Here is a 13,739-nt window from a genome sequence, read left to right on the forward strand (position 1 = left end):
AATATATAGCACATAGAAATAAATGCAATTACTCCATTAACACATGACAATAAATTATTCTTCCATATATGTGTAAAGTTTTTGGAGGGCTAAATGAAATAGTAATTATTCATTTATTTATATGAATGTTGATCTCACTAATTAAACTTATTAGAGTAATGCTACAAACACAAATTATTTTACAACATTTTTACAAACTACTGATGTAGTTTTAGTATTTTCCAAATAGTTATTATAAATAAAAATGTGATGTTAGTGATGGGCCCATATTAGAACTAGTAAGAATTTCTCACATCAACAGTTTGTAAAAATGTTATAAAATAGTTTATACCTGTAGCATTACTTAATTTATTATGATATGACCCACTATTCATGTAATTAATGGGAGTACTAAATAATGTTTTTAAATGAAAGAAAATTTTATTTCCTTTTCTATGTTTCCTCTACATGACATAACCATAGGCTACTAATAAGGTTGAGGTTTCTGATTTTAGATTTGTGCAAAATAAATCTCATAAACATGATTACAATTCACTAGAGTTTTTAGGTTAACGTCACCATATATATTTCTTAAATTCTAACCCTTCATTTTAAAATGAGTCGATTAGATTTTAGTATTTTACCATGTCATTAATTTTTTTTTTTTTTAAATAATGTTGACTATCACTATTTTAGTATCAGGCATAATCCAACCCACTTTATTTCAAATTAAATGAATAAAAAATTTTAAAGAACTTGACAATGAAGTTACTCTAAAAACTCTAGGAGGATAGTCCCATAAATAAGGTGGTGCATGTAGAAGTGCATGAATGCAGATACGTACGATGATGTATGAAGGAAGTTTTGTCACCTATAAATTTCTTAATTTCAAAAGGCTTATTAGTGCATAGCAGAAGAGTTTTGTCTCCATTAGCAAATCCAAAAAGCGTCTTTTCCCATTAGTTCCCCAATTCACAAGGGAAAGAACTAAGAAGATGAGTATGGGGACAGCTTTGAGGATGATTTTCCTTGTGGTGTTTATTGGGTGGCTCATGGTTTGGGTTTTGTTGCCAACAACGATATACACACAAGCATGGACTCCTAAGCTAAACTGCAAGCTCAATTCAACATATTTTGGAGAACAAGGTTGCCTTTAATTCTCTAATTTGCTTCTTTTTTCCCCCCTTAGAACTATATGCTTAAATTTATATCATTAATTGTGCAGGGACAAATCTTCTGCTTTTCTCATTTCCCATGATGTTCATAGCCGCTTTGGGCTGTGTTTATCTCCATGTTCAGCAGGAATCAAAAAAAATTAACTCCAAAAGGTTAATTATAATATTTCTATTGTAAATCTTCCATTTATTACTTGTTCTTCACCTTAACATTTTTATTTTTATTTTAAATCTTCACTTTCTTGATCAAAATATGAATATTTTTCATTCATATGACTCATATGGAGTAACATAAATACTGGCATATTATTGTAGTGTTGTTAAAAGTCATCGTTTGGCCTTCTCGAAACGTCCGCTGCTTGTGATGGCTCCTCTGGGAATTGTTACTGCAACGGAGCTTGCCTTTTCTGCCATGTTCATTGCACTCTTAATCTGGTCTCTATTTAATTACATAAATTATTACACCTTCGATCACCCCTTTGTGCATAAAGCAGGCGAGAAATTGTAAGTAGGAAGACCTCTTCATTTGATTTTCAATAATTAAAAAAAAATGAAGCTTAATTGATTTGGTAGTATATTGGAAGATGGTTTATAAGCCTTGTCCCAAGGATAAGAGCCTAATTTTATTGAAGAAAAAAAAACACCTTATTTGTATGATTCCTTATAGTAATCTACTTTTTTGGGTTCAAATGGCAGCTCAACAACAATTGTATCATTGATTGTGTTCCATATCTGTGATTCAAACCCCACTTATAATCTTCAATTTTGTCTATCTTAAGGCAACATTTTAAGAAAATAGGTCTTTTGGGATTCGATTGCAGGTGGCAAACAAGGTTTCGAAGTGTATCATTCATACTGGGGTATGTAGGAAACATATGCTGGGCATTTCTCTTCTTTCCTGTGAGTCGAGGGTCTTCAATTTTGCCTCTTGCTGGGCTCACATCAGAGTCTAGCATCAAGTATCATATATGGCTCGGCCATCTTTCTACGGTTCTTTTTGCCGCACATACTATCGGTTTCATCATTTACTGGAGCACGACTCACCAAATGGCTGAGGTAATTCGCTATTGAAGCAATTTTTATGAAAAGGATAGAAGTCAGTCCAATAGTGACTTAGTACCTAGAGAGGTAGGAAGTCACTATTGAAGCATTAATTTAATCTTTATTGTGCTATAAGATGATACACGTGAGATTTCTTTATCTATTTTGCAGTTAGAATCCTTTGTCTCTTTGTTTTTGGAAGAGAATTATGTTAGTCCTTGTGATAGTAGACCTAGTTTACTTTATGCTTTCTTTTTAGAAGAGATTTCTTAATCTTTCTTTTTTCAATATATGTGTTACTTAAAAAAAGATTAAATATTTATTTATTATGTTATTATAATGCAATAATGGTATTTATTGTCACATCAATTTATAAACATTTTTTAGTAAAATTTGAAATATTTTTAACATTTTTACTTTTTTAATGTTGTTTTTGAAAGTTGACACATGTCAATTTGTAAAATCTATGTCATAAAACTTGTAATATACCTAGCTTGCATCACTCTTTATAGTTTGAGTGAATTCTAAAAAATTTTATTACATAAAACTTAAAAATTAATATGTCATTACTCATAAAATAAAACAAATATTTTATTTATTATGTTATTGTAGTGATACCAATCACAATTCATTGTTATGTTAGTTTAAAAAAAATTTGTAGTAAAATTGGTATTAAGGAAAAATGTCTCAAATATGATTATATTATTAAAAATAATTGTTATATATATGTCTATATGCATTTGCGTGTATGTGTTCGTTACTCATTATGCCCACAAGGGCATAAACATGTATGTGCAGGGATAGAGTCATATATTTTCAAAATACTAAATGTATTTAGCTGAGATTTTAGTATTTGGCCCCAAAAAATTCTTCTTTGGCCCCCCTTTGTAATGAGAGAGTGAGAGAGAGAGAGAGAGAGTAAAAAAAAACTAATGGGTGTTTGTTTTTTGTTTGAGAGAAAAATTGAAAAGTCAAAAGAGGTAATTAATGGGTTGATATTGTTACCTTGGAAATGATTTTTTTTTTAGTTTATTATTTTTTCAAAAAAAAAAAAAATAGTAAGCCTCGGTCTTAGAGATGAGAGATGACTTAATGCTACAAGCTCAACAAAAAATTACAATAATTATACCACACTCCCAAATAAGTATACCAGTCATTAATAAAATAATTAATTGGTGGTTGTGGTAAGTTCATGTGTGAGTTGGTATGATAATTTAGAAATAGTATAAACTTATTGTTGTGTCCTTAGTATTACACTTTTCATTTTCTCTCCTCCTTTCGCCTCTTGAATTCATGTGCTTATAGATATATTTATATATTAACTTTGAATTTTTTGTTTTCTTTAATTATTATATTACTAATATATTCAGCTTTTATAAATATTTTGTGTAGTATAAATTTATTAAATTTTTTTTAATAATATGAGAATATTTACTTAATATTTGTAATAAACTGTGAAAGATATCATTTTTCTAATTAAGATTTATTTGTAATTATTTAAATTCTTTTTACATATATATTTTTTCTCATTAAATGATTATTAAAATAATTATTACATCATCATGTTTTGAACTTCAATTGAATCTTGATCTAACCTTAAAACTTTGAACCTCTACTTTTTCCTATTCTTTGACTAGTTTAGTTTTAAGACTGATATTGATATCAATTGAATAGAAAGAATCTCTTCGATTGCATAGCAGTACAAACCACACAAGATGCCATCTTACACGACGCATCATCGTTGAGATCATTGCACTCATGTCGTATATATCACCCACACCCACTCTCTTGCTTGTCTTTGTCTCTCTTCTCTCTTGCATCTTTTCATTTATTAATATTTTGTTAATACTAAATAGATACTAATTTGGATTTTCTAAAAAAAAAAAATGATTTCATACTCCCCCACCCCCCCCCCCAAAAAAAAAAAAAAAGGGTATCCTAACTTAGTCTCTACATCTAGAGAGTAATTATTCAGTATTCCAAAAGTAATGCTACTTCTTCTCATATAATAGTGAGTACTATTTATATGAATGGAATGAGCACTGCTTCTCAAGAATAATCTTACATGCATGTGAAGGTTTTGTCGGCAATTCCTTTAAAACATGAGGTTTCGGCAATAACTAATGCAGATGCTTGAATGGAGAAAAGATTGGGTGCCAAATGTAGCTGGGGAGATTGCATTTGTATTTGCAATGGGAATGTGGGTGACAAGCTTTCCTCGCGTGAGGCGAAAGATGTTTGAGGTTTTCTTCTATACCCACCATCTCTATGGGTTCTATATCTTTTTCTATGTACTGCATGTTGGCGCTGCCTACTTCTGCATGATCCTTCCTGGAATATACCTCTTCTTTATTGATCGGTTCTTGAGATTCCTACAGTCCAGACGAAGGGCTAGATTAGTCTCTGCACGCATCTTACCTTGTGACACTGTTGAATTGAACTTCTCCAAGAGCCCAGGTATAAAACAACAATAATCAATGTGTACATTTACTACAACTATTCCACATTTAACATGCAATTTTGCCTCCCAGGGTTGATTTATAATCCCACAAGCATATTGTTTTTAAATGTGCCTAGCATTTCCAAGCTTCAGTGGCACCCTTTTACAATTACTTCTAATTGTAATATGGAGCCAGATAAGCTCAGCATTGTCATCAAACGCGATGGAAGTTGGTCCCAAAAGCTTTACCAGGAACTTTCTTCTTCTGTGGATTACCTTAATGTTTCTGTTGAAGGACCTTATGGTCCTACTTCCTCTCATTTTTTGAGGTCAGTTTTAACCATGAAAGACTTCCCTACTGTAATACTGCAAAGGGTCTAGCTTCTAAATTATAACATATGCTAAACTGTTGCAAATTTGACAACACATAACTTATACAAACTGATATAACAATGAATATAATTGGTAGATTTCAAAAACATAATAAATTAACGTTATTTTTTTGTTGTGATTAGTGACAAATTAATTTATAAATATTATATTGTAAAATTCATTATTATGAAGCCATTTGGTAATATTGTTCTAGTAATGTTGTTTGTATTTTTTAAAAATACGTGTGGGTGAAAAAGTGTGTGAAAAAACATACAATGCTATTTAAAAAATGAATAGTATTGCTCAAATAACCATACCAAACAACCCCTATATGTTTATGACTTTGAATTGATTTGTCATTTAATATGATTAATCTTTGTTTGGCACTAGGCACGAGTCCTTGGTGATGGTGAGTGGAGGAAGTGGCATTACTCCTTTTATCTCCATAATTCGCGAGATCATTTTCGGAAGCCAAAGTGAAGAATTAGATGTTCCGCCAGTTCTCCTAATTTGTGCATTCAAGAACTTGGCAGATCTCACCATGTTAAATCTCTTACTTCCTATCTCAGACACACACACACAGATTTCCAAAATGCAGTTGCAAATAGAAGCCTATGTGACCAGAGAGAATGAGCAGACTTTTACAGATTCCGAAAAGCACCTCCAAACCATTTGGTTCAAGTCAGATCCATTTGACTCACCTATTTCTGCAGCTCTAGGCCCAAACAACTGGTTATGGCTTGGTGCAATAATCTCATCATCATTTGTCATGTTCCTTCTCATTTTGGGCATTTTCACTCGTTACTACATTTTCCCTATTGAACAAGAAACCTATGAGCCTTACCATTTCACCTTGAGAGCTCTTTGGGACATATTTTTGGTTTGTACCTGCTTTTTTATAGCTTCTAGTGCAATCTTTCTTTGGTGCAAGAAACAAAATGCCAAGGAATATGAGCGAATCCTAAACCTGAAAGCTCCAACACCACCAACTTCACCATGGTCTCAATTTTATGTTGCGGATAGGGAGCTTGAAAGCCTTCCTCATGAGTCCCTTGTTCAAGCCACCAAGGTGCATTTTGGTGCAAAGCCTGATCTTAAGGGTTAGTTCCACTACCACACCCAAATATGATAGTAAATGTGCACACGGCCTTATTTTTTTTCTTTTTTATTTTATTTTATTAAGAGCGATGCTATGAATATTACAAGTTTTATTACATATGCCTTATAAATTTATGTGTCACCACTAACCAAAAGAGCATAATTCAATCATTTATTTATTTAGTTATTAAAGTGACACCAATCACGTGTGTGTATATATATTATTATATCAGTTTGTAGGTCTTTTGTAGAAAATTGATGGTAACTTAAGCATTTATCCACGATTAATATGTCTGGTGACATTCTTGCATTGTAGAAATTCTGCCTAGGTGCGAAGGATCAGATATTGGAGTCTTAGTTTGTGGCCCAAGGACTATGCGACATGAGGTTGCCAAAATTTGTTCGTCTGGGTTGGCAGATAATTTGCATTTCGAGTCCATCAGCTTTAATTGGTGATGTATTTGGAAGGTGATTGTGTTCGATATAGCATTGCAGACAATCTACTTTTAACGTAGGGGATGCGATGTTGGAAACTTTTAAGCCCATAGCTCAAGAAATGTTTTGACATTTGTAAATATTTGCTCACCCTGTTTGATAGATAATTGAATTATTTCAGGACTACAAGCTACACTGGAAGGGGATTCTTTGCTGGTGGTGCAGTCCCTTGCCGATGATGCTCTGAGTTTTGCTGGTTTTGGTAGCTTAATTTATTAGAGATTCGATGATCTTTTTTAAGTGTTTCCATTGTTTAAACTTTTCTCACACTGGACAGGAAGGGAATAACTTAGCTTATAATCTAGCCAAACATTCTTTAAATGTTCTTGATATTTTAGTGTGGATGAAGGATGTTCTACCGAAGTTTCATTGTTTTTTTAAGGATGATTTTGGGCTTGTTTGGATCACCATGATTTTAAGTGATATCACTCAGTTTTCATCATTGAGTTTCCAAAACGCATGGGTCCCATCGAAAAAATCTTATTTGGCTTAGTTTTTGGGTGATGTTTCCATTACTCAAAACTTAAAAATTTGAGTGATGGATGGTGTTTTTAGTTTCTGAAATATGAGTTATGATGGCAAAAGGTGAGTTATGTGATTGAGTAATGTGACCAAACTAGAATTTTGGAGTTTTATATACAAAGTGAGATTTGGGTTATGAATTATGGGTTTTGAGTTTTAAGTTATGAGTATTGAGTTATGAAAACTGAGTCATGGTCAAACCAAACGAGCCCTTAGCCTTCCGTTCTGATTTTTAAAATCATTGACATTTTCCACAACAACAACAACAACCAAAAAAAAAAAAAAAATTTCTTATGTGGCAAATTATAACTGGTTGCTTAACACTTTTACATGGACATATCACTTTTTCTTCCACCACTCATTAACAACCACATATAAATAGTTATGGGAAATGGTGTGAAAAAGTGTGTGGTCCTAGAATTTTTGTAGATAATGAGATAATAAGGATAAATTTTGGGGCACCAACTTTTTCACGAAATTTTTAACATGTTTTTATATATATATATATATATGGTTGGGTTCAAGTTATACCTGATATAACTTTACTTAAAATTACAACACCCAATATTTTTTAATCGAATGCGAATATTGACAAATCCACCGTTAGATTACCTTATTTCATATATTCTCCATACTTGCAAAATTTAAAGGTGATTAAAGATTAATAGTCATGTCATCGATCAATTGTTAAAATTCAAGTTTTTGTAGTTTAAAATAATGCATAAAAGATGAGTTTATGGATCAAATGATAAATAACATCCGATTGATATGAAAAATGGCATGCATGTTAAGAACATAAATACTATGTAATTTAACAATTAGATTTTCAAAATATTAATTCAATAATAAGTTTTTGAATGGTGTAACATTACTTAAAATTACACCAAGTATAACTTGAACTCATCCCATATATATATATATATATATATATATGAGTTGAGTTCAAGTTATACTAGGTATAACTCTAAGTAATGTTACACCACTTAATATTTTTTAATTTGATGCGAATTTTGACAAATTAATCATTGGATTACACTATCTTTGTATATTCTCTATATTTGCAAAGTTTCAAGGTAATCAAAGATCAATAGTCATGTCATCAATCAATTGTTTAAATTCAAATTTTTGTAGTTTAAAATATTGCATAAGATATGAGTTTATAGATCGAATAGTAAATAATATCTGATTTGTGTAAAACTTGACATGCATGTTAAAAATATATAAAACATGTAATTCAACGGTGAGATTTTCAAAATATGAATTCAATAACAAGTTATTGGATAATATAACATTACTTAGAGTCACACCATATATAACTTAAACTCAACCCTATATATATATATATATATATATATAAAAGATCAATTTCAAAAATAAATAACAATCCATTTGAATATTAAGTTATATTTTAACGTTTAAAAAAAACACAAAAAAGAGATCATGTTCATTATAATTTATCTAGGAAAAAGTTAACAGATACCCTAAGAGCATTAGTTTAGAAAATATTTTTAGAAACTTTTTATGAGAAAAGAAAAAATTACTTAATTTATTTGACTGATTTTTATATTTCCCTATAAAGTGGTGTCAAAATTTTCTTAAAATGATTTATTAACAATTATTCTAAAAGTACCCATTAATAAGACCCTGAAAAAAACGCATAGATTTCTTGTATGTTGGCTAATATAGACTCATATAATTTAAAATTGTAATAGTTTGCAACTATATATACTATGAATATTTATACATTTGAAAACAATATCAAAGTTTGAATTTTATTATGTTAACATGATATTTTCTCCATTAATGAAGGAGAATGAAATGCAATAATGTTAACATGATATATATATATATATATATATATATCATTTTTTTAAAACTTTTGAAAGCTAACAATAATGTTCTTTTTTTTTTCTCTTCAATCAAAATTATTGCTTCTTTATTTTAATTTTTCCTATAATATTTTTATTTAATATAGTGACTATAATAAACATTGAAAAATATGTTTCTTTATTCCCTTTAAATAAAATTTGACATATAATTGTTTATTAATTATGAAAGCTTGAATATGTGTGAAAACACAAGAGCTTGTTTAGACCCCCAATTAAAAATTATGGCTAGATTGCTTTTACTCTAACTTATCTAAGTGCGAAATATAGTAAATATGAGCGGATAAACAATAAAGCTACTCTAAGCCATGTTCATTAAAACACAGCAGTAAAATGAAAGCATAGGAGTAAGGAAAGAGAAATACAAATACAAGATAACACGGCGATGTGTTATCGAAAAGGAAACCGAAGAACTTAGCGAAAAAGAAACCGAAGAACTTAGCGAAAAACCTCTCCGCCGCCCTCCAAGCAGTAAATCAATCCACTAGATAATAAGTTGAGATACATGAATAGCAAGAGACCCTCTAAACCTAATCTACCCAATGTACCTAAGCCCTCCAAACTTCTACTCCAACAAGATTTCTCGAAACCGTGTCTTGTTTAGCTTTCTGGAACAATACACCCGATTGCATTGGCAAATCCCTAAAGCTTCCCAAACTCCAAAACACTCTCTACACTCTGAAAAGGTGTGGGTTGTGTTTGGAAACAAATCTCCTCTCAAGGTATGACAATAAGAGAGGGAATGAGAAGATGCTAGAATGATTTCTCACTAAGGATGAGTAGCTCTCTCTCTAAAATATGGGTGTGTGTATAGTAGAAAACCTATCTAGGGTTTTCTCTCCAAATGGCCTCCTTACAATTTCTATGGGTAATGAGGGTATATATAGTATGGGTGAAGGGTAAAAAAGTCATACTTAAAAATCTTCCAGACAAAGAGTCTCACGGGTATCTCGCAGGAAGGCCTTACCCGCAAAATACTTGTGAAATTAACAGCCTGATACAACTCTTCAGCTACCAGTCATGTGTTTCTCACATGCCTTTTTCGCAAGAACCCTTCTCGCAAACTTCTCGCGAGCTAGTCACAAAATGCACTGATCTTCATTTCATGCTCGATTCTTCACCAATTTAATACTGAATCCAATACAATAAAATCTCACAAAATACAATGAACAAAATTAAAGCAATTACAACACTTTTTATCATGGAATAAAGTCAACATAAAACATAATTGTAAGTCACAACTTTACAAATTTATCATACCAACAAGAAAATCTTGCTAAAGGAAAAGAGAAAAAATAATAATAAAATTATATAATACGTTAAGGAGGTTTGTGTTGTAAAAAGCATTAAGTGTTTTATACCCCTTGGTTGATTTAATTAAAATTTAATTAACCATATTACTTAATTAATTATGTATTGAATTTAATTTCCGATTAATAACTACAGTTTAAACGCATCTCCAAATAAAGCAATCATACAAATAACACAACCATGTAGTGAAAAAAATTGTAAAACCATGTACGCATTCATACCCATATTCCTAATTATTACCCAATAAATATTTATTAACGTGATCCCACTATCTGCTTTAAGCAACTTAGACTCTTCTATATATCATAAAAAATTTTAACAAACCGCGTTTATGACTTTAGAGTGCTTTGAAAATTTCTTCTCCACCATAATGAACAAAGAAGGCTCTGTGACTTCAACCTTTGATCACCAATCAAAAATACTAGTTTTTATATTCACTTGTAGAACACTCGGTATTTGGTGAAATTGAGCAGTTTAAATTTTTAATCTTGTTAGATGCATAACAAAGCACTCTTTAATTAATCTACTTGCAATTGACTTTAGTGAGCCCTTATATAGTTTAGGAAGTAGGGGTTAATTACCAACTCATTAGTTGACTTAATGAGCTTGATTAAGAATCAAGTTTCCCATGTCTCAATCAAGCAAGCCTTAGTCGAGAGACAATCAACAAGTTGATCTTGATCGATTAAGGGATGATTGAGGGTCCGTTGAAAATACAATGAATACCCTTTCTTGAGATTAATCTTGGAGCTTGATCTTGTACTTGATATCTGACACTTACAACTCCAAAACAAGATACACTGACATGGATTTGCCAATACTAAACCTAACAATAAGAATTATGGTCTTATTATAGGTTCTTTATTTTTTTTGAACGGGGCCGGTGGGGCATTTGTGCCCCCGACCCCCCTCCCAACCTTCTTGACTTCACCCTTGGTTGTAAGAGCATTAGCATTCTATATGTAAGGTGTATTTAGCATTTTAAGCTTCAAAACATGTTACATCTCGGAATGCTAAAGGCAAGTATTGTAAATTTTTTACAATACTTGCTACAATGCAATTCTATCTTTAGAATTGCACTGTAACAGTATTCTGATAGAATTGCACTGTAGCAGTATTCTAAAAATAATAATAATATTTTAATCTTATTTTCCCCCGAAATTTCTCTCTCTCCCTCATTATTTCTGTTATCTTCTCTCTCTCTTCCTTTCTCTCTTTCTCATCTGCTCTCTCCTCTCTTTAGAACCAAGCATCCTCCTCCTCCCACCATCAACATAACACATCACAGTGGAGGAAACATTGATCTGGGTTGATCAACGATGAAGGAAACGTTGATCTAGTGGCGGCAGTGGCAGTGGTTTCTGGGTTTTGATCTGGCTTGATATGGGTTTTTTTTTTTTTTTCCTGTTGTGATCGGGGTTGATCGACGATGTCTAGTTTTTTGTTCCGGTGGGATTTTGGTGGTTGATTTGGGTTGATCAACGCGGCGGTGTCTGGGTTTTGATCGGGTTGATCTGGGTTTTTTTTTTTTTTTTCTTGTTGTGATCGGGGTTGATCGGCGGTGTTTGGGTTTTTGTTCCGGTGGGATTTTGGTGGTTGATTTGGGTTGATCAAGCGGCGGTGTCTGGGTTTTGATTGGGTTGATCTGGTTTTTTTTTTTTTTTTTTTTTTTTCCTGTTGTGATCAGGGTTGATCGGCGATGTTTGGGTTTTTGTTCTGGTGGGATTTTGGTGGTTGATTTGGGTTGATCAAGCAGCGGTGTCTAGGTTTTGATTGGGTTGATTTGGTTTTTTTTTTTTTTTTCCCTGTTGTGATCGGGGTTGATCGGCGGTGTCTGGGTTTTTGTTCCGATGGGATTTTGGTGGTTGATTTGGGTTGATCAACGCGGTGGTGTCTGGGTTTTGATCGTGGTTGATCTAGGATTTTTTTTTTTTCCCCCTGTTGTGATCGGGGTTGATTAGCGATATCTGGGTTCATGAGTTCCTCTGCGTTCATCAATGGCTGCGGGCCTGTTGAAATAGGTTTGGGTTTTCTAATTGTGTATGATGAGAGGCTGAAGCATTTTGGTGGTGGTGGTGTGGTGATTGATGATGGTGGAGCCGTGGAGGTGGTGGTGTGGTGATTGATGATGGTGGAGTCGTAGAGGTGGAGGTGTGGTGTGGTGGTGGTGGTGTGGTGATTGGTGATGGTGGAGCCGTTGGAATTTGGAAAAAAGTGACGGTTGGAAAGTAGTAGTAGAGAAAGATTAAAAAATAATATTTTAATAAGAATAGAGTTTTGGGATGTGGAGGTATTGTAAAATAAGAATAGGTATTGTAAAATAAGATTAAAAAATAATATTTTAATAAGAATAGAGTTTTGAGATGTGGAGGTATTGTAAAATAAGATGGTATAATGATAAAGTGAGTTTTTAGAATGGTAAAATAGGATAGCATTAGCATTTTCCAATGCTAATGCTCTTACTGCCAAATGTTAAAATAGGGTATTGGTATATTTTCAAGTCTTGTACTATTTTGTTATTAATTGGAACTCTTTGTAAATTTTCATTGTAAAATGCTTAAGCTATTGTAACTATCTAATGTCGTATAACTATGGTAATTCTCTTCGGTCAGACATAGGAAAATTATCTTCTTAAAAAAAATTCAAATTTTCAAAGTTGATAAATTAAATCGTCTTAAAAACTCCTAATAGCATGTGGGATTTTATAGTACAAACAGGATTCAAAATTACAACCACTTATTTTGATACTATGATAATTTATCATTTTTTCCAAAAGTTTAAGTTGTTAGAAAGTGATAAATTTAATCATTTAACCATAATTCTATGCAAAAGTGATAGGTTAGTCAACTTGAAAAATCCACAATAAGTTGTTTTTCATATAAATCTTAAAAAATATAAATATAAATATTTTATATAAATAATTAGTGCACCATGTATAAATAATTGATACATGAATACTATTAATTGGCACATCCCCATGCACAAAGTGTTTGGGGGTCTAAGGAGGAAAGGGTTCGAACTGCAAGGTTATCAGCATATTGTAATTATCTCTCAAAAAAAAAATTTTTGAGGCTACTACAGTGTTTGTTTTATAAATATATAAAACTAAAATTCATACAATTAAAATATGAACAATATGTGTATAGTGAATTCATAAATATTTAGTTATTTATTCAGTAAAAAATTACATTTAATTAATTTTTTCTAATTAAATGTACAATAATTTTGTATATTATTGATGGCATACATTAATAAATTTTCTTTTTTCTCTTTATTGTTTTTGTTTTAATTGTTGGCAAAACAACTAAATATATGAGCAAGAATTATATTCCAAATCCATTATTATTTTTGGATAATAATCACTATTCCAAATTGGCCGCTGGGTCTAAATTCTCAACCCAAAAAAATTACTATTCCAAA

The 13,739-nt window shown here is 31.6% G+C and overlaps 1 protein-coding gene across 4 annotated transcripts; it reads left to right on the forward strand.

The window, feature by feature from the left end:
* Positions 1-903: 903 nt before the first annotated feature.
* LOC115959900 (ferric reduction oxidase 4-like) lies at positions 904-7,207 on the forward strand. Of its 4 annotated transcripts, XM_031078555.1 has the most exons (10): positions 904-1,125; positions 1,205-1,307; positions 1,470-1,658; positions 1,976-2,210; positions 4,325-4,438; positions 4,574-4,652; positions 4,727-4,964; positions 5,398-6,107; positions 6,422-6,573; positions 6,722-7,207. In XM_031078555.1, the coding sequence occupies exons 1-9, from the start codon at positions 975-977 to the stop codon at positions 6,559-6,561; spliced, it is 1,959 nt and encodes a 652-aa protein (XP_030934415.1). In that variant the 5' UTR covers positions 904-974; the 3' UTR covers positions 6,562-6,573; positions 6,722-7,207. The 4 variants fall into 4 exon arrangements, 3 of the variants coding, with proteins under 3 accessions (XP_030934415.1, XP_030934414.1, XP_030934416.1); XR_004085043.1 differs by having other exon boundaries at positions 4,325-4,652; positions 6,422-6,616; XM_031078554.1 differs by having other exon boundaries at positions 4,325-4,652.
* The last annotated feature ends 6,532 nt before the right edge of the window (positions 7,208-13,739 follow it).

Source organism: Quercus lobata, chromosome 9 (assembly GCF_001633185.2).
Source record: "Quercus lobata isolate SW786 chromosome 9, ValleyOak3.0 Primary Assembly, whole genome shotgun sequence".
In the NCBI taxonomy this organism is placed as follows: domain Eukaryota; kingdom Viridiplantae; phylum Streptophyta; class Magnoliopsida; order Fagales; family Fagaceae; genus Quercus; species Quercus lobata.

What these genes read in the sequence shown, in the direction of transcription:
- LOC115959900 (XM_031078554.1), top strand. Translation starts at nt 975, where the DNA reads ATGAGTATGGGGACAGCTTTGAGGATGATTTTCCTTGTGGTGTTTATT. An exon ending in CATAAAGCAGGCGAGAAATT is followed by an intron (nt 1,659 to 1,975) that starts GTAAGTAGGAAG and finishes ATTCGATTGCAG; the next exon opens with GTGGCAAACAAGGTTTCGAA. An exon ending in ACTTCCTCTCATTTTTTGAG is followed by an intron (nt 4,965 to 5,397) that starts GTCAGTTTTAAC and finishes GTTTGGCACTAG; the next exon opens with GCACGAGTCCTTGGTGATGG.